The sequence below is a fragment of the Malaclemys terrapin genome, chromosome 4, assembly GCF_027887155.1.
Source record: "Malaclemys terrapin pileata isolate rMalTer1 chromosome 4, rMalTer1.hap1, whole genome shotgun sequence".
NCBI lineage: Eukaryota > Metazoa > Chordata > Testudines > Emydidae > Malaclemys > Malaclemys terrapin.
In genome coordinates this window covers 140,364,971-140,386,930 of record NC_071508.1, presented here as the reverse complement: position 1 = coordinate 140,386,930, position 21,960 = coordinate 140,364,971, and the positions used below count along the sequence as shown (strand labels likewise).

At 40.6% G+C, this 21,960-nt stretch overlaps 1 protein-coding gene across 1 annotated transcript in view; it reads right to left on the bottom strand.

Moving 5' to 3' along the window:
• Positions 1-16,342, bottom strand: part of C4H14orf39 (chromosome 4 C14orf39 homolog) — a 49,726-nt gene extending 33,384 nt beyond the window's left edge. The window contains exons 1-2 of the mRNA XM_054026180.1: positions 16,249-16,342; positions 6,431-6,557 (exon numbers count right to left, since the gene is read on the bottom strand). Of these exons, the coding sequence (XP_053882155.1) occupies positions 6,431-6,557; positions 16,249-16,342 (221 nt within the window). The remainder of the gene's footprint in view (positions 1-6,430; positions 6,558-16,248) is intronic.
• Positions 16,343-21,960: the final 5,618 nt, after the last annotated feature.

The following is a 21,960-nucleotide window of genomic DNA, read 5'->3' as shown; positions in this document are numbered from 1 at the left end:
TAACCTGGGCACAAGTCCCTAAACTAAATCAAGCAGAGTGGGGATTCAAACCTGTCTCTCCCACACATTCTAGGTAACAAGTGCATAAGCTGCTGGGAATTCTGATGCATGCACGCACACACCACCTGCCCCCCAACTTCCCAGCTGTCTTTTGTGCAGGTTAGGCTTGCTCAAGAGCATGCCTACTGGATCAGGTGACATAGGCTGTATCTTGTAAGGTAATGACCTTCTCTTCATGTATCAGTATATTTATGCCTGCATCTGTAATTTTCACTCCGTGCATCTGAAGAAGTGGGTTTTTTACCCACGAAAGCTTATGCTCAAATAAATCTGAGGGGATTTAAGGGGCAGCTGAACAGTGATTTTGTGAACGTGAGTGGTGCCTAAATGTTGGACATAGGTGCTTTTGTGAATCTAGCTCCTAGTTACTTTTTCCAAAGAAAAATCAAACCAGACTACTTGTCTGCACCATCTAAAATAATTCACTGATCTCCATGTCTTAACAAAAGAAACCTGACTGACAGGACTAGACAATGAAGTTCTCAAAAGCATGGGCTAAATGGATCTTTATAAACTAGCACAAATAAAATCTATCTATAGAAAGGTACAACATGGATGATGCCAAGGATAGGTAATGTCTCAAATCTTGCTAAATCTCTAATGTTACCTGAAAGAACAACCTTTATGAGTAAGCAGAGAACGCGATCCACATGCTCACTGAACCTCTGGATTCTCTTAAGGCTAGAAACAAGGGCACCAACTGTAATGCTGATTTTTAAGATGTGGGCCCTGTCATTTGTTAATGGGACTAAGACCACCAAATTAACATATGGGCACCTTTGGTTAGGACTATTTGCATACTTGATTATCCTATCATTAAATTATTTATTGTTATTTATTTCAATATTAAATTCTTTTTTTTTTTACACTGCCCCTAAATCTTCAGTTTTAAATGTGATGCAGAATTTTGTATTGGAAATGTACAACTGCATTGTGAAAGTTCTCAGGGAGGAATCTAGATGTTTTGGAAATCTAGTAGGAAGCTTTTGTGGTTTTTGGCACTTAGAAAGATATAGGGGTTGGTTTGGAATTGTGAGATAAGCATAATAGTTTGATGTTGCAACTAAAACAGTCATCATGAAGTAGTTAACACTGTGGGCAATTATGTCATCGTAATTAGATTTCAGAGGTAACACCTTGGTGACATAAATAGGGCAGTTCACATCACAAATAGGTATTGATTCACCGTCTGTTTGCAGACAAAAGAAAACAGCATCGCATCAGTTTACATTCCCATAATTAAAATTTTCTTCACAACCAGAAAGTTAGAAACTTATTTTTTTAAATGAAAGTGGATATTCTGCTACACAATTCTGCAGCAGGAGTAGATTCTGTGGCTCCAGAACAGCAGAGTGAACTGTTGATAGTCTGTAAAATCACAAATTAATTATTTTAAAATATTTTGGACGCCTTCATTTTTTCTTGTGTTAATCGTTTACTAGTTGTAAAAATATTAGATTAAGGAATATAATCAGTAAATTAGATTATTTTATTCTGAATAATATACATATATCAAGATCCCTGCCTCTCTTTCAAAAAACAATAATATCCATCTATTCAAAGAATCTTCCCAATTTGTATCGTGCTGTATTGTTCCTGCTTTTGTTGTAAGGTCTTTGGGGCAAGATCCTGTTACTTGGCAAAAACTCACTTATTGTACATTGTCATATATACATATAGCACTATATAAATAATGTTAAAAATGGAGGATATAAACAGTGACTTCAATAATGGCTGATTTTGTGTAATTGCTGGCAAGAAGACAAACATTTAAAGAACAAAGACCTGACATTTAATTTGCTGAACAGGACTGCAAAAATATTGAATAGGAAATAATATATTCCAGATCCTGAGAAGACACAAGAAGATATAATCAACATTTACCACAGCATTAAAATTGCAAATAAAAAGTAAATGAAAAATACACTATCCATCCAGACAATTTAATATTACTGTCATAAATGTTTGATACTATTTATGAATAAAAATGTAATTACAAATCACTGCATGTAGTGACAATTGGGCAAAAAGCCACATTAAAAAAGGGCAAAGTTTTTAAAACAGCAGAGACTGATAGTACGTACACACACACACACACAGGCATTGCTGTGACTTTCCTCAATTCAAAAAACAAATCCCTGCTTTTCTTCTGGAGAAAACAAACTAACATTGAAATAAAAAAAAGAAGAAGCTTTTATTAAATGAAACACAAAACGTTTATTATGAAATTCACTATGCAAGCATATTTATTCCTCAGATATAAAAAAGACACACTGTTCAAAGTGAAGAGTTTGCAATTCTGAAGTAAAACACAGGCATGCAATATTCAAGACACCAGTCTAACAAGTTAGGCTTATCACTTTCATATCTCCCCTTAAATACAACTGTGCTCTTACCACATTTATTTGCTTTTCCAACACTTAGTTTATTATAAAGTTTCACCCAAACCAGTCCAAATGTGCTAAAAATACATTTGATTGTTAGTTAGCCAGCAGGATGTCTTGTCTTCTATGATTTTACTTCCACAAGTTCCCACTATATTGATGCAACACACTGTGACATAGTCTCCTTCTCAAACAAAAAAATGGGATAAATATCTGGATTTTCAAATTTAAATGCTAGAAGAGAAGGAGGAAGACCAGGATTAGATTCCATCAACCGTGTTTCATCCTCTTCTTTTGGTTCTGGGCTCAACCTTTGTATTTGTTATCAGTCATGGTAGGTAGGTAATGGAAAAGTTACCTAAGTTTATCTAAATCGTTTTTCAGTTTTGTCCTTGTATGATTCCAGTTCTTTCCTGTTAATTAGATCAAGACAGATTTCCACAGAGATTATGACAATAGGTATCATCAACCTGTAATCTGTCAAAGCTCTCAGAGACGTCCTTTTCTGTAGACTCCATTGTGTAAAATGAATCCAGCGTTGCGTTCAAAGTCTTCTCATACTCAATGCAAATTTCAATATGTTTATGGTCAGTGCTTCATTTGTTCCAAGGCTTGCCAGGGCTGAGCCCCGGCACCTCTAGGCTCTGCAGTTTATAGCCCCGGCTCCTCTGAGCTAGCCAAGTCAGTTATGAAAGTAAAAAAAATTGCTTGAGCCCTGGCACTCTTTCATTACAAATTAAGCACTGCTTATGGTATTTGGATACAAATGTAGAGACTATCTTCTTGAAAGTTCCTCTGAATGTTATTTACAAGCTAGTACATTAATCCTCCTTTTTACATCAACCAACCATGAAGATGATCCTGAGGAACTTCCATTCTGTATAGCAGGACTGTAGAGGCCAGGGTGTTCCTACTTTCTCAATTATCAGTGTGCTGACCACATTTCAGAAGTTTAGAGGGATTCTAACTGAGCAGATCTCTTATTTCTTTCATTGTATTTTTATTGTCTGAATAAATGGCAAAAGCTTCTTTATTATAATTTTCACTGCATTCTTGAATGCCATCTTCATCAATTTAAAACACAATATTCTGCAGTTTTCTGAATACATTATGGATGCTATAACCACTAACAAGTCACTTCTCATTCTCAACCAATCATCCTGCATTAATGTCAAAGTTTATTCTTTTTTTTAGGGCCTGAGCCAAAGCCCATTGAAGATCAATGGATTTTAAATCAGGTCCTTAGTTCCTCCTTTACTTTTGTCTCTATTTCTGTGTTCAGTAGTGGACCTGAGAATTTAAAACCTGTCTGGAGGAATACATTAAAAGTAAAATGTTTCAATAGTTTATTAAAATTATTCATTGTGTACTATGTTAGAGGTGATATTGTTAATATAAAAGAAGGCTGCAACTTTCCTGTCAAGTTCAAGTCTTTTCCTTTCCCTTTTTTTCCATCAATTGCTGATCAGTATCCAATGACAGTTAATTCCACCAAGTAGCCACTTCCCTTTCTCCAGTCACCAATGACTCCACTCCTTCCCCTTCCTCTCCAGGCTTTTAGATAGTTCTATCACAAACTTATTCTTTCCTAATAGGCATAACAAGAACTTTGATGTTCTCATCACTTCTCCTTTTACTTACATTTTCCATTCAAAGTCTGAAATTAAAACCTATTTCTTCTAGTGTCAAAAGTCTTTCAAATATGTTATATACTTTTTTATTCAAACATTTTTATTTAATTATAAAATATTAACAAAAGAAACCAGTTTTTTTTTATAAAACATCAGTTGGGTTACATAGGAGCTAAACCAGGACATTGTACCAGGGAGAAGAAGCAGTAGGATGTAAAGGGATAGGATTACAGAATCTTACCCATACTTTATATATGTCATCCACAAATCTTTCTTACTAGATATCCTTATAAAGGATACCTATACTTTTCATTCAGAAAAATTAAGACATCCTAAGGAAGTAGGGAGAAAACTTGATGGTCAGATATTTCCTTTCTCACCAATTTCTAGAACAGGGGTTGGCAACGTTTGACACGCAGCTCGCCAGGGTAAGCACCCTGGCGGGCCAGGCCAGTTTATTTACCTGCTGACGCAGCAGGTTCAGCCAATCGCGGCCCCCACTGGCCGCGGTTCGCTGTCCTGGGCCAATGGGAGTGGCCGCACATCCTTCACCCGCACCGCTTCCCGCCACACCCATTGGCCCAGGACAGCGAACCGCGGCCAGTGGGGGCCGCGATCTGCCGAACCTGCTGCGTCAGCAGGTAAATAAACTGGCTCGGCCCACCAGGGTGCTTACCCTGGCGAGCCGTGTGTCAAACGTTGCTGACCCTTGTTCTAGATACTCAAACCTGACAATGATCTGCATTTAAAATTCCTATTAACTTAATAGGAAATTCTGTGTGCAGATGTCTATGGAATCCAGCCCAATGGACCCATCAAATTTAATCAAATATTTAGCCTGCAGAATTTTGGAAGCTTTCAATCTGAGAGCAACTGAAGCTTGTTTCTGTGGCCATAAAAAGAAACTGTTGGTAACCATGAAATACTGACTTTGACCTTCCTACTTGCACCTTATCCAGTAACTTGCACCTTATCCTCCTGCTATGTAGGTTAATTGGTCCAATACTAAATACTTGGAGGACTCCAATGAGTTTATTCAATGAGATCCCTCTCATGTCTCTAAGCAGACTCTGTTCCTTCAGAAAAAAATCTGATTACAATTACACCAGTTTAAATTCAGAATAACAACTTTAAAATCAGTGGAGTAAATGACACCAGAATCTGGCTATATATATATATATATATATATATATATATATATATATATATATATATATATATATATATATATATATATATGTGTGTGTGTGTGAATGTTTGTATTCAGCTATGTGACAGATTAAAAGACAATAAATATGAGAACAAATAGTTAAATGAGAAGGAATGGTGAGCAAAAGACCCTTTCCCAGAAAGAAGATTCTCCAACTGCAGGCAACTAAATTTGGTATTTAAAACAAAAAAAAAATGCAACACCGACAGACCTTGGTTATCAGCAGGCGGGACTGAACCTGGGATCTCTGGACCTTAGTGCATGAGCTTCTACTGCATGAGATAAAAGCCATAGGGCTCTTAGCTAAGGCTGTAGAGCAGACTCATTAATCTCTAAGTGGTCTCATACCACTAGAGGGGAGAGCGCCTCACACCCAGAAGGTGCTTACACATATATTGGGAGTCTTATTGTTAACTATCTAATTTATTAAACACAGACAATATTCTTAGCACTGTATAAACCAAGCTTACCATTTAAAACACTGCTTTGGAAACTGAGCCATCTAGCTTTGTAAAGATCTGATGGCTATGGAGGGAGTTAATCAAGTTTTAGGCTACAATAACATTCCTTCCCATATAAAAATGTCTTCCACAGAAAGAGACTATTTAAAATAACTAAGGAAACTGGCATAAAAATCCCCAAAAATATGTCTGAACTCTCTTTTCCCATAGCTCAGACACATGTAAAATTAAGATAATGATGTTCACAGGTTATCTAACTGACTGAATAAATGGGACTGCTGCAAAGATGGCATCTGTGAACTCTGCAGATGATTACTGATTCCAATAAAGCCCTAATAAATATATCTGACAGGAAACTTCCCATATCATTTGTGTTTCTCTGTTTTATTTTACCACTGCTACATGATGGACCAATTATATTTTACATCTTACAAATAAGTTCAGGAAAACACTACAGACAAAAAACTGACTAACTTTCTATTATGCACTCTATACCAAAGAGACTGATCATGCACCTGTATTTGATTCCTTTAATACCTACTCTCCATGCTCTCTCACACACACACTTTTAAACTACTGTTTGGTAAAGCTTCTTGCTGCATTAGACTCAATGACCCTTCTAACCCTATGGTTCTATGATTACAACCATCTGTAATTAAAAACTTCAGCTTATATCATACTTACACATTGCAATTGTCCTTACTATCCTTGTTATGCTTGTGCAAATAAACAATTGCATCATTATTGTTGTTTATATTTTCATGTAATCTACAGATTTCATTCTTTTTTTCCACAATACTTGCAGTATATACTGAAATAAAGAATATGTTTATTTTATTTACCATATATCGCCCACAACAGATACAAAATAATAGACTGGATTTATATAGTACTAGGATCTGGCCTTGTGCAGTATCTGGAGTTCTTTGAGATTTGTGTCTCTATGGATGCTCCACTTCAAATGTGCACATGCCCCGGCACCTTTCATCAAAGATTTTCGGTAGCACAGATAGCCCTTTTGGCCTGCACATGCAACCTACACATCCTTCTGCCCCCTACCAAGGATATATAGGATTGCACAGGTGAACTGCCTTCAGTTGCTTCTCTACTACAAAGTCCCTCAAAGAAAACTCTAAATCAGAGAGGAAGAAGGACAGTTAGTGGAGCACCCACAGGGACACACACCTCTAAGAACTCCAGTTACTACAAGGTGAGTAACCTCTCCTTCTTCAAGTAGTGTCCCTATGGGTGCTCAACTGCAAGTGACTCCCAAGCAATATCCCCACAGGGAGGAAGGAACTTTGGCGCAGAATCTAATACTGAAGACAGAGCTGTAGAATTTGATTTAGATGCATGATCCAAAGCATAGTGTCTAGGAAAAGTATGAGGTCCATGTTGCAGCTCTGCAAATTTCAGAATATGCTTGAGTAATGCCAAAGAAGTAGACTGAGGCCTCGTAGAATGAGCTAATACTCTAGAAGGAGGTTGAATGTTGACAGACTCCTAACATGAGATAATACACCCAGAAATCCACCTTGAGAGTTTTGGGGTAAAGACTGTGGGTATTTTGGATCTGTCTGCAATTAAAACAGTTTGGAAAACTTTCTGAATGGTTTGACTCTGTCTAGATAGAAGGCTAAAACCCTTCTGACATCCAGAAGGTATGGAAGGCAATCTCCTGCCCAGTCTGATGTGGTTTCAGGGGGGGGAAAAAGAGATATGAATCATCTGGATAATACAAAAATTGGAGGACACTTAGAAGCTTAGGATGTGGTCATAATGAAACCTTTTCCTTGATGAACACTGTAAATGGGGGATCTGCCATTAAAGCCCCTAGTGCTCTGACATTAAAAGCCAAAGAGTGGTGGCCACCAAGAAATCTGTTTTCATGAATAGGTGCAGCAACGAACACATAGTTAATGGTTCAAAAAGATGTTTCACATGGCAATTAAGAACAAAGTTTAACTCACATATTGGACTAAAAAGATGCATTAGCCCTCTAAGGAATCTCAACATCATAGGGTGAGCAAAAAAATAAAAAGTCTTCAACAGATGAATGAATGACTGTTATAGCCACCAAGTGAACCTTGAAGGAACTCATAGTAAGACCTGATTGTTTAATTTCAACAGATAGTCTAGGATGGTGGGAAGAGCAGAACAAACAAAAGAAATTTGTCAGTGGGTACACGTCCTCACTTCTGAAGGTAACCATGTCACGTAGATGCTTTTCTGGTGTTTAACAACACCTGTTATACATTTGTTGAATGGGAAGTCTCTATCCCTGAGAAACATCTAGGAGCCATGCCTTGAATTGCACAACTTCCAGACAGGAGTGAAGTGTCTGACCGGCATGTTGAGACAACAGATGGCAACTGACTGGAAGTTTCATCAGTGGATGACCAGCAGGTCAAATGAGATAAGGATACCAAGCTTGTCTCGGCCAAGTTGGTGCAATTAAAATGACCCTCACCTTGACCTACTTGATCTTGTTCAGTACTTTCAAGAGTAACGATGCCGGTGAGTATGTGTAAAGAAGATCCCTTTCCCATGAAATGATGAAGGCAACCTCTAGTGATTGAGAGTCTAGTTCCCCTCTCGAGAAAAACTGCTTGAACTTTGTGTTGATGGTGGAGGCAAAGAGGTCCGCTTCTGGAAACCCCCATGCTAGAAACATGTTGCTGAGGATCCATAAATCTAACTCCCATTCACTAGGAGCAACATCTGCTGAGGTCGAAGCTGTGGGGCTTTGTGCATTGAGGAAGTAGGAAGCTGAGATAACAATCTGGTTGGCTATGCACCAGAGTTTTACTGATTCACCACAAAGCAAGGGGGTGCAAGCACCATCCTGGTGATTGATATAGAACATACAGCCAACGTTGTCTGTCATGACCTTGACAGACTTGGCTTTGATCAGTGGAAGGAAATGAATGCAAGCATTGCAGACTGCTCTCAATTCTAAAAGATTGATGTAAGATGACACTCTTGGGAAGTCCATTGACCTGGATGACGTGAGACACTAGATATTCTGTTCATCCCACGAGTTGAGTACAGAACCCAACGGGGAACAGACCCCTGCTTGTCCTTGTGCTTGTTCAGTTTATAAATTGTCCTCAGCCATCCCTGGAAGCACCAAAGATGGAATCTGGCATATTGGGTTATGAAGGTATAAGCTGCCATATGACCAACAGTTGGAAACAATTTCTTGATGAGGTTTGAGGATTTAGCTGAATCCTTGAAATGAGATTTTATTTTTAGGGATGCAAACCTGTTCCTAGGTCCCTGGCTGTCATGCCATCCAAAGAAGCTCCTATGAAATCTATCACTCTACTGGTGTCAAAGTGGACTTTTTGAGATTGAGTTGTAAGCCTAAACTGTGGAACAGAGACCTTGTCATTTTTACTGCCAACAGAACCCCTAGTTAAGATCAACCCCTGAGTAGTCAGTCACCAAGATAACAGAAGACTATTATCCTAAATCGACATAGGTAGACAGCTATGACTGTCATGATCTTTGAGAATACCCTTGGGGCAGAGGAGAGGTCAGAAGGAAGAACCTGGTACTGAAAGTAATCATGGTTTACTGTAAAATGAAGAAACCTCTGTGAGAGAAGTGAATTGTGATATGACAAAACACATCTTGGAGGCTGACAGTTGCAAACCAAACCCTGGAATCTAATGAAGGAATGATAGCTACAAGAGTCACTATTCTGCATTTCTTCTGTTTTACATAAATGCTTAGATGTCTGAGATCTAATATTAGTCTCCATCACCCATTCTTTTTGGGGACCAGAAATACTTGGAATAGAAACCCTTTCCCCTGTGTTGGACTGGCACTGGTTCTATGGTTCCTGAGTATGAAGAGACGTGACTTTGTGTCGCAGTAATTGATCATGAGATGGCTCCCTGAAAGGAGATGGGTAAGGAGAGTGGGAAGGAGGTAAAATGGATTGAATAATCAGTTATGACCTCCATAACCCATTTTTTGGTTGTTATTCTCTCCCATGCAGGTTGGGAATGGAAAAGACAGTTTCCACAGGGGGGAAGGAGGATGGGACAGTGCAGCAGTAGATTCTTGTGGAGTGGATGGTCTGGATTCTAGACCAAGTGATCAAAACTGGCATTTGGAGTGGATGGCTGGGATGAAGTAGCTGTGGCAAATGTTGATTTTCTTTTTGAGTACCTAGGCCTCTTTGGCAGCTGGTTTAGAGGGCCTATAGAAACTATAGAAGAGAACTGTGTGAGATCTCTGTGCTGTTTGACACCTGCTAAATTTTCTTTTATTTTCAGGTGTATAAAACCTGAGGGATCTAAGTGTGGCCCTCAAATCCTTCAAGGTGCAAAGCAAGTCAACCATAGACAATGAAAACAACATATGGCCGTCAAATGGAAGGTCTACAGTAGTATTCTGTACCTCCATAAGGAAGCTGGACAACGGGAGCCAAGATGCTCATTGCATCACAATTGCAGTGGAAAAGGAACAGGCTGCAGTATCGGCTGCATCAAAGGAGGCCTGTAATGATGTCCTCGCTAAGAGCTGACCTTCATTTATGATGGCCTTAAATTGTTCATGGTGTTCCTCTGATCAGTAAAGATGTTGAATTTACTGTAATTCAGATAGTAATATTTTTACATGAGTGCTTGGTGGTTTGCCGTTCTGAAATACAATGTTGCAGAGCAGTAACTCTTGCCTTCAAAAAGACTGAGTCATTTCGGTCTTGTGCTCATTTACTGTTTCCACCATCAGGGAATTGGGTTCTGATTGTGAAAATAAAAACTCCAAGTCCTTGGCCAGAACATAATATTTTTTGTCGGCAGATTTTTTTGCAGCCTCTGGTAAAGCCTCATTTACAGGGAGAACTACACATGCAGTAGCTGAAGTATGTAAACTGTTCAGGAGTTTATGATGAGAGTCCTGGACCTCTTTGAGAGGGATTTGAAACTTATCAGTGATGTGCTTCATCAGCTCTTGGATTTGTTTAAAGTCACCTTCATTCGAAATACAGACATTTACAGTCTCAGTGTGGAGTTGGTATCCCAGAAGACCTCAATTCAGAGAGCTGTTTTGTACCAGTAAATAATTGAGACTCCAGCTCCTTCAACACCACAAGATCTTTTGAATACCTAAACTCCTGTGGTGCCAATGGTACACAAGCAGGAGCTGAATATGGTTCTGTGGAGGCTGACTTCAGTACTGAGGTCGGTACCTGTATGGAGTGTGTCAGTATTATGGACAACAAATGCTTCCATCCAGACTCAAATTCAAGCAATGCCTATGCAGAAGTTGACAATACCAGCATAGATACTGAGGTGTCTGATAGGGCAGACTACTTTGAAGTAGAGTTCATACTAATATGGGAACAAGCAACCAAAGCAGAAGATGTCTTTGGTACTGAATCTTGTTTGGTAGGGACATGGCTCTTAGAGGTAGCCTTAGCTGTCTTCCCAGTAAAGGAATAGTTCAGAGCTTCAATATTACTCCCTTTGGGACCTGAGGTGTCTGAAGCCTTCTTCAGAGTTGGTGACCAAAATTTCTTAGAAGGAGATCTAACATTCCAGCTCCTCATGTCAGTATCCACATATTTATGTGGGGCTCTTTGTACTGTGGAACAGACGATGCTGCATCCTCCAAGGCTTTTGGTGACCAAGACCCAGAAGTGCATGGGGTACCAGCCATGGTGTCCATTGAGGCTCTCAGTGACCAGGATCCAGAGGTGGACATGACACTAAATGTGCTTGAAGGCTGGTGTATAAGGGGGTTCTCAGAGCCTAGATCAGAAACCGATCATAGGGCTTGCTCCATCATCAAGAGCTTCAAATTTATCTTCCTGTTTTTACAAGATCTCCTCTTGAATACATATAACAAGTATATGTGTGTCCAAACACCGGAGACAGCAGGAACATCCATCACTCACAGGGAGAGCCTCCCAGCAGGAAAAACAATGTTTAAAGCCCAGGTAACCCAGGACACCTCCGATAATGAAAAGTTCAGAACAACCACTCAAATGAGGAAAGAGCAAACAAAGAGAAAAAACAGCAACAACCCACCATCTATAGTAACTAAAACTAAGTTAAACTAAACCAAACCATCTATCCAAACTCTGCTATGGTAAAAATGAAGTGGGTACATAAAATGTTCCATCTCAGGCTGAAGGTGGTTCCGAAGGAACAGAGGGCGACTTGCCCGCGCAGCCCTATACATCCTAGGTACAGAGCACAAGGATGTGTAGGACTTATGCACAGGTTGAATGGGCACTGCTACTGAAAATCTCCTATGAAAGGCGCAAGGGCACATGCATGCCTGAAATGGAGCACCCATAGGGACACTACTCGAAGAAGAAACAGTATGTTATACTAACTGACATTACCAACAATTACAATGAAGTATTTAAGGTTAGGCTGATTTGGCAGAAAATTATATTTCATTCACACTGGTCCCCACATAGATTACAGTGCATGGGCCACAGACTGCTTCTGGAGATGTGAGTCTCCCAGAATTACACTGGCTTACATGTTTTGGGAATGTCCCAGGATACAATCCTTTTGGCTAGAAGTAGACAGGAGAATTAATATGATAATGAATATATCCTTAAAAATTACATCCCAAAACTGTATTTTGGAATATATTCCATTGTCTTGGAAACTCTCCAAGTTGGTTCTCTAGAGCAGTGCATCTAGCCAAATGACTCATGTTGCTTAGATGGAAGAGCAACTGCCTTCAGAGACAGAAGCTTGGCACCGAGACGTGGCTAACCTGGCAACTAAAGATCAGGTAAAGTCTTGAAGAAGAGAGATATCAGACAAATTTGAAAAGATTTGGTCTAACCTTTTAGAAACCTCTGATTAATTCCTAGGGGGTGGAACCTGAAATGTTGCTCTTCTTCTCCTGTTCCTTCCTTACCTTTCCCCCCTTCCCCATTATTTTACTTTTTCTGTTCTTCCCTTATTTGGGGAGGGATCAATAAAATATAAACTGAGGTTTTGCCAGCTGCAGTATTTCTGCATGTTATATTCACAAGATTTAATTATAAAATCAGCTCTTCGGGTAGGAATCATCTTAGCACAATCAATCCTGATTGTGGTATCCAGGTGCTACTGTAATATGAATAAGAAATTCCCTTTATTCTGTGGTTACATAAGTTGGCAGAGAATTTAAATGGATTACATCAACTTAAAATCTAGTCAGTTTTTAAAAGTAAGTAAAAAGTAGTTTCACATATTACAGCTCCCTCTGAATCCTCACATCAGTATTTATGGGTTTCCATTCACATTTCTCTCTCTTTTAAAATGCTTTTCTCTCCCCTGTTGCTGTGTGAATGACCCATACAAACAGGGGGATGTGATTCTCTCTTTGTACAAGGGAAACGGTGACATTGACTATAAAGAATAACAAATGAACAAAGAAAAACAAACAAAAAATAGAGAAAAATATTAGTAAAATATTTTACTTGAATCTGTTAGTTACAGTAGCCTTTAGTGTTTCTTGTAACAGCAAGTAAATATGCTCAGAAAAAGTGTGACATTTAAATTGAGGTGCAGATTTAAGTTGCTGTCACATAATTCAGAGTATAGCAAAACCTATCTCAAGGGACTGACAAAAACAAGTTGCTTAATGGAGGTGGCCTCCCAATAAAGGTGCAGGAAAATTGTACTCTTCAGCTGACGTCAACTGCTGTAGCTCCACTGAGAGCAAAGGAGCTATATCAATTTACCCCAGTTGAGGATCTGCCCCTATATGCATTAGGGGTTCTTTAAAAAAGTCTTCTAAGACATGAGGAAGGTCTTTAAGAGAAGTTTCACGTAGTTATAATATTTCCATTGTTTTACTTTTGTCTATTCTAACATCATTTTAATCTGTATTGTTCTGACCTTCTGCAAAATACAGTAATTTTTTTGCACAATTTACTAATAAAGATAGCTGTGGAGAAATAACTTGATGTATTTGTAGATAGACTGGATAAATAATTATATATTGCAGTGAATAAGCTATTTCCTGCAGCTGAGGCTGGGACTTGCAAGGAGTCTAAAAACTCTGATCCCCGAAAGGGTCGAAAATAAATGGAGAGCCATTATGAATTAAAGTGTCACAGGATATCATATCAAGAATCTTAGGCTTTTCTTTGAAAGAATAACATTCTCTTATAGTCTCTTCTCTGAGAAACATTGGACAAAAATCCTGGAACAGGATCTTTCCATTCTTCATAATAGGCCATGCACTCAAAGCTACTTAAGCCTTGGAGCAGGTGAGCTGTGTACACAAGCATTATCAACATGTCCTTATAAAGTGGAAAGGCCCAAGTTCTGGAAGATTCAAAATTTCTTCCAACACACTTGAGCTCAGCAACACCATCTGAGCAGGGAGCCTGCCACTAAGCAAAGCAGCAACAGAGTCCCAACAGTTAAGAAGTTTGAGATGAGTGGTGAATACTTAAATTTTTATGTAATGTTGTCAGAGCAATGAGTTAGAAACAGAGAATATGAAAATACTAATTTGTGCTGTTCCTAAATCCATCTGAACCTCAACCTATTAAACTAGAGTGACTGTTTATTGGGGGGGGGGGAAAGCAATTTTATTTGTTGTCAGATCTGACCTACGATTTTGCAGAATTACTTGCAAGCACATGGCTTCATGCTACTAGAAATGGAGCAGAGGGAAATCAATTATAAATTGCTATCCAATCAGATGATATTTGCAAATAGGCAGATTGGATTGCATTATGAACTACAGAGCTTGCCTGGGCTGTGAGGTTCCAAGTGACCACTCACTTTCTTCTACTTAATACCAGCTGTACAATTGTGTTGATTGGGGAAGCTGGGTATAGGAAGGAGGAAATGCATAATTTATTAAGGGTACATAAGAGAGTCTGAGTGAGAAGCCAGCACAGGGACACCCAGAGGGGAGGGCAGCGGGGGCAAGTGGGGCAATTTGTCCCAGGCCCCAGGCCCCACAGGGGCCCCCACGAGAATGTAGTATTCTATGGTATTGCAACTTTTTTTTAATGGAAGGAGCCCCCAAAATTGCTTTGCCCCAGGCCCCCTGAATCCTCTGGGTGGCCCTGAGCCAGCAACAGAGTAAATCCAAACAAAAAGGGAATTTACTTGAAGAACAAGTTAGATACTGAGTGGGAAGCTCGGATACTGATTAAAAGATAGGAATTAATAAATACAGAATATTCAAACATTCTATAATAATGAGTCTGCAAATAGGGGAGCATTTGGAGGCACAAGAAGACTTGATGCTGCCATGTTTCCATAATAAACCTCCTAATGTAAGAACAAATAATTTCTACAAAAAATGGCTAGTTGAGGATCCAAATCAGATCAACATGGGACATGTGCAATATTCCTTTTTATAAATAAGGGCTTTGAAATCTATTATGTAAGCCCTCATTTTAATGTGATAAGCATAGATGCTTGTATATTTTGTATTGTGTTGTTCTTTTCCCATACTTTCATGCAGGATTTTACATTTATTAGTACCAAATCACATTTTGTTACCTGCAGTCCTTGCAGCTCTAGAGCACTGGGTCACAAACAGGTGTCAGGCAGTCACAACCCTCTGCTCTTCCCAAATTGCTAATGGGAGGGGGTCTTGGCTAGATGGGAAAGCAGTCTTGGGGAGGGCCTAGTATGGATGTTTGAGAACAACTGCTCTAGTGCTTCAGATCACTTGCAATTTGATTCTGGTTTTTACAGTGTTTGTTACATCTCTAAATTTGATCCTAGTTGAACTCACACTAAAGAAACATCTGACACAAAAAGTGAGGGTAGAAGGAACAGGAAGACAGAGACACAAACACGGCAAGAACTAGAGCTGGGGGAGAAACAATTTTCCTCTTCCAAAAAATATTCTGAGATTTCAAAAATGTTCTCATTCCACATCAAGATGAACTTTTTTCACATGCAAGAGAGAGTTACCCTGAACCTTGTGCAGATATGTTTAGGGGTGTGTGGAAGGGGGACACACACACACTCCCATATCCCACATGAGCACTCTCACCAGGCTATTGGCTGTTCCAGGGTAGGTATCTCTCTCTCCGGTTTTGACCAGAAATTCCATTTTGAAGAAACATTCCTGACAAAAGTTATGTCTAAACTGATACATGTCAAAAGTTTTGATTTTGACAAAACAGCATTTTCTAACCAACCAAAAAAAAATAATCAAAAAATTCCTCTCCAGCTCTACAAAGAGGCTGAAGAAAACAAGAGATGCAGGTCGGGGAGATGTTAGAAGCTGAGTGGAAGGCGTGCCAGCCAGATGTGAGGAGCTACATGCTTGAGCAGCATGTCACTGGCTATACAGAAGAAACTGAGCACCACTAGATAATAGTGAAAGGAGAAAGCAAAGGCTGCTGGAGGAGTAAGAATAAGAGTAGCTGCAGGCAGCTTTCATTATTAATTCGTCCACCCTTTGAGCTCAAAACAGCTCTGATGTACTAGGACTAATGGGTTAAATGCAATGTGTTAAAATGTCTGAAAAAAGTCTAATAATGTAATACTACTCACAATTTATCTGGTGCGTCACATGTTCCTTAGCATAAGAAGTTTGCTCAAGCTGGAAAACTGAAATAAAAATATTCATTTTTTTATTTACTATCATTTTCTAAACAGAAATTGAGTGATTAAACAATTAACATTTCACAACACAACGTGATCTTTTTTAATATTATATCTTAACAAGAGCTACCTATAATCATTATCTCCCCCTACTAATAGCCCAGTTATTAACTAACTCCTAGCACCAACCTCCAACAAAACCCCATACACAACAGAATAAAAACTGATTACTTAAATGCAGAATGACGGTTTAAAGTTGAAATCTTCATTATAAATCAGTCCTTACATAAAATATTACTTAATTCCAGAACTCTCAATATAATATATAGTGACCTACCAAGCTCTAGCAGAAGTTTGTCTAAGTTGCTTAAGAGAGTGTCATTCATCGTGTGGACTATAGCAAAAGAAAAAAGCAATACAAGGATTTACAGAAAGAAATTCAAAAGCTCATATTAATAGAATAAACAAGAGAAAATTACAAGAAAATAACAGATATTTAAGATAAAAAGAAAATAAATATTTTAAACACTGTAAATAAACTGTCTAAACAGTTTTGCTAGAACTCTCACATGTACTTCATTCAAATGGTAATGGGCTCCATTATGACTCTGCAACACGTTGAGTAGAGAAGGAGGTGCACCACCTGAGCAAAGCTGTCTGGAGGAATTATACCTCGAAAACACGTATTTACTTTCAGAGGCTTAGGGCAGTGCAGGGAAAGGTGCCCCTTGTTAAACCTGTACAAAAGGTGCAGCCACTGTTCCCCCCAGTTCAGCCATTCTGTCAAAGGCCATCCCAACAGGGAAGAGGCTACTCCCTGCTCTGTACACACCTCCTGGAGTAGTTGTAGCATAGTTAAGGCCCCAGTTAGCCGGATAAGCAATAATAAAGACACCATATACTTGGAATGTATACTTAGGAAATGGCATAATGGATCAGACCAACAGTATGTTTATATAGCACGTAGCCCGACTGGGGTCTCTAGGCACCACCATAATACTAATAATAAATAAATATGAATAGTGTAATCCTATATACTGTCTAACTACTAGCACAGTACAATATTAGATGCTTCAAATAAAGGTGAAAAATACCCATAGTAGATAGCATGGCTATGGGACAAGTTTCTTCTTAATCTCTAGCAGTTAGTGGTTGGTTTATGACCTGAAGCATGAGGAATAACATCCCTATTTATCCTAGCTAGAGTAACTATGGATAGTCCTCATAGTATTCATATGATGCTCTACTCTTTAAAATCCTACTACAATATTTGCCTCAGTAATATCTTGCAGTAGTGAGTTCCACAGATTGTTGTGTTGTAAAAAGTATTTATTTTTATCAATTTTAACTGTGCTGCCTTTAAATTTCTTTGGAACTCCCCTTGTATGCTATAGAAAATGGTAGCATCACCTACTCTATTCTGTTAATTATTGACTCTTTTATATCTTCTGTTGTACATCTCACTAAATGTAGTAGTTCTAATCTTTTTTCAATTTCTTTTCATGTCTAATAATTTTTGTTGCCATTCTCCAACCCTTTTCTATTTATTCCATATACGTTCAGAGATAAGACTGAACACAATATTCAAGGTAAGGGCCATCCATCTATTTATGTAACTGTATTATACTTTCAGTATTATTCTCTGTCTCCTTCTTAATACAACCTAGAATCTTGTGGGGATTTTTTCTATCACTATGCCTTAAACAAATGTTTTCACTGAGCTGTCAATAGTGACATATAGGTCCTTTTGCTGACAGATTACAATTAATTACAGTTAATGATAGTCCTCATAGTATTCATATGACTACTCATAATTACAGCTAATGTGGCAAAGCAACCATTACTATGGGATACCTTGACTGATGAACTTCCCAACTTTTAATGTTTATATTTTCAAACGGAGTATTTCATTAACAAAGGTTTTCTTTGCATTCATGTGCAATGTCTTCATTAATTCTGCCAGCACAACATATCCCTAAAATCCTCACATAATCAGAATGATCACTTGATCGACATGTTCCATTTCTGCTGAAATTTGCCAAATAGAAGGATTTTGATGAAGAAGTTTCCCAGGACTGAAAACCGAGTCTACTGTCTGAAAAGCATTAGAAAGAAAATCTTGCAGACCATCTTGTTGGTTGTGGATAAGCACTAAAATACTAACCATCATATGCTAAATTCTCAAAGCAGGATAGAAAAGGTACACCCCCAAGAATGTATGCCTGGATGACAGTTGCAGGCACAACATTTTACAGGTGCAACTGCTAAGGCTGTATATACTTTTTGGGAGTACTTATTAGGCCCTGTGTTGAAAAATTAGCAGGACATGGTGTACTAAAGAACTTTACAGGCTCTGAAAGAATTTCAGGGACAAAACAGAAGAGATGATGGAATAAAAAACTGCTCATAAGGAGTAGGCACCACCTGTGGTTTACCTTTAGGCAGAAGCAATATAGATGTTTGGCACCTAGGGGAGACTCCTCAACACACACATTACCCCAGTCTTCCCGTCAGCAAGACCAGGGAGGAAGACAATGTATAGATACAATCTTCCACCTCTGGCAACTTGAAGCCTCACTTTTACCTGGTGACACCACAATAATGTAGCTTAGAGTCCCATGAATTGAGTCCAGCCCTGGGGAGACAATTGGGGCTCTGGGCCTTAATGAAGAGTGATAATAAAAGGGAGTAATGGCCTTAAAAAATAAACCTATAGGGAGCCTCCTCATCCAAAATGCACTGACAAGAGACCCAGGAGTGGTGATACTATTGTGGATGCTATAGAAAACCCCAACTTCCATGAGAATAAAAATAAAATACAATAAAAAAAACCACCCTCTGGCATACTAACAAGACAGAGAAGCAAGTTAAATACCCAGGCCTGCCCCAGCCCTTCACGGCACTATGGGGAGTGAACTGGAAACATGGGGTAAATACCCCAGCCCTTCCCCCCTCGGGGCACGGTAAGGAACAGATGGAGGGTCACAGGGGTAAATACCCCAGCCCCTGCCCCCTCAGGTCACTATGGGGAGTGAGCTTGGATCACGGGGTAAATACCCCAGCCCTTCCCCCTCAGGGCACGGTGAGGAAGAGACGGGGGTCACAGGGGTAAATATCCCAGCCCCTCCCCCCTCAGGGCACTATGGGGAGTGAGCTGGGATCACGGGGTAAATACCCCAGCCCTTCCCCCCTCAGGGCATGGTGAGGAAGAGATGGGGGTCACAGGGGTAAATATCCCAGCCCCTCCCCCACAGGGCACTATGGGGAGTGAGCTGGGATCACGGGGTAAATACCCCAGCCCCTCCCCCCTCAGGGCACGGTGAGGAAGAGACGGGGGGTCACAGGGGTAAATACCCCAGCCCCTCCCCCCTCGGGGCACGGTGAGGAACAGATGGAGGGTCACAGGGGTAAATACCCCAGCCCCTCCCCCCTCAGGGCACTATGGGGAGTGAGCTAGGATCACGGGGTAAATACCCCAGCCCCTCCACCCTCAGGGTGAGGAAGAGACGGGGGTGACAGGGGTAAATACCCCAGCCCCTCCCCCCTCGGGGCACTATGGGGAGTGAGATGGGGTCACAGGGGTAAATACCCCAGCCCCTCCCCCCTCGGGGCACGGTGAGGAAGAGACGGGGGGTCACAGGGGTAAATACCCCAGCCCCTCCCCCCTCGGGGCACGGTGAGGAAGAGACGGGGGGTCACAGGGGTAAATGCCCAGGCCTGCCCCAGCCCAGGCACGACACTGAGGGCAGGATCAGGAGGCCCCGCGGAGCGAGGGGGCTGAGAGCGGTAAGTACCCAGCACCCCCGGGCCGCTCCCTACAAGCCGCTGCACCGCCTCAGCGCTCCCCGGCGCCGCCGAGCGCGGGAAGGAGGCGGGACGGCGGCTGCCCGCCGACGGGGTGAAGGGGGCACCGAGGGAGGCAGCCGGGCAGGGGGGCTGGACAGAGAGCGAGACAACCGTGGGGGCGACAAAGATCCAGGTTTGGGCGGGATTCCCCCCCCCCCGGGCAGAGCCTGCCCCCCAGACCCGACCCTTCCGCTCTGCCTGCAGGCGAGCCCCGCCCGAGCCTGGCGCTCTCTCGCCCCCGCCCTTCGCCAGCCGCAGGGGCGGCCAGGGCGAGCAGCATCCGAGCTCCTGACACCGCTGGCGTTTGCCCGCCGCTTGTCGGCTCACTTCTTCCCCGGGTGCCCTGGACGCAATCGGCGACCCTTGGCGGGGGATTCTTTACCCCTGCGCTCTACAGGGGCGCCAGGCCGTGAGTCCCTCCGACTTCTGTGTTGTCACTAAAGTTTCTAAGCCTCGTGGTTGCAGAGGAAAGCCTTGAAAATGTGGCCTAAAGGTACCTCGGACGGTCTTTTTTTTTTTTTTAAGAGTGAATAAAAAAGAACCCCAAATGCATTATTTTTCTTTTAAAACTCATTCTATTTAAGCCAATCTTATGATTGTGGGGGATCTGACTCCTGGTTTGGAATGCTTGGAGTTGGAATTACTGGGATTGTATCCGTTTGCAATGCAGCATGCTGCCCCATAAGGTATTCAGGTTCAGAATCCAAGCTCAGGTCCTTTGATTACTGACTCGCAGAACTCCAGGATCCTTGGTTAGCCCCCAGGAAGTCAAAACACCCCAGGTAGCCCTTCACTGCAGCATTAACAGGCTCTGGAAGAAGCTGCCTCCAATCCTCCTTGCTAGAGGGAAGGTTGCAGTAACACAGGGTTGTGCTTTGAGTTGTGAATTCTGAAAGAACTCCTCCTGACTGAAAACAAAAGTCAGGACGTTTTTCATATGAGCAGGTCAAAAAAGTACAGATAGCCACAGAAGGCTGCACTAACAGAAGGCCTGAACTTGCATTTCTTAAGCAGACCAGCTCCCACTGAAGTCACAGTATGCCCATTGTAACAGGAGTTAAGGAAATGCAAGATGAGGCCTCCTACAACATAGCCCCTTGGTTCCAGCCTGGGGAAACCCTGAAAGATCAGCTTCTGTGAGTTCCCAAAACAGAAATTCTGTTTTCTTACAGTGAATCTTAACTAACAAGGAAAAGATTAATATTTGGGGGGGAGGGATACATTTTGCCTTGAGTACCGTTTTCTTATTGCAAGCACTTCAAGAAAAGCAATGAACATGCTCCATCTACTGGAGAGGTTCTGCAATATATCTCAAAATAAAAACTCAATAAGTAAACAACAAAATGTCCATATGGTGCACCTTAATATTTACTATTGTCAAGTTATTCCAGATGTTTTATGCAACTTAGGTAAGATTCTTGACCAAGGCAAAAATAAAAAGTCATTTTTAAAGGAAAATATATTTTTTTTCTGAAAAAGTAACATAATAAAAAGGTTTGACTGATATTAAAGATTTAGGAAGTGCTGGTACACTATACGAAACATAATGAAAATTGTAAAATTAATGGATTAAAGTAATTTACAATGACAAATCTTTTCTTGAAATCCATTCTGTTTTCTAAATGTTACATAAACATACAGGACTGTACAATCCTGTAGTCCTTACTCCTGGGGTAGTTCCACGGGGACTACACATGTGATAAAAGTTGCAGGATTGGGCTCCTTTTCTAATCAAACAAATGTAAAAGCTATTACCTAATATGATAAACTGGCTTTTGGTTGTGGGTGGTACTTTGGCCTTTTACTGCAAAGGGC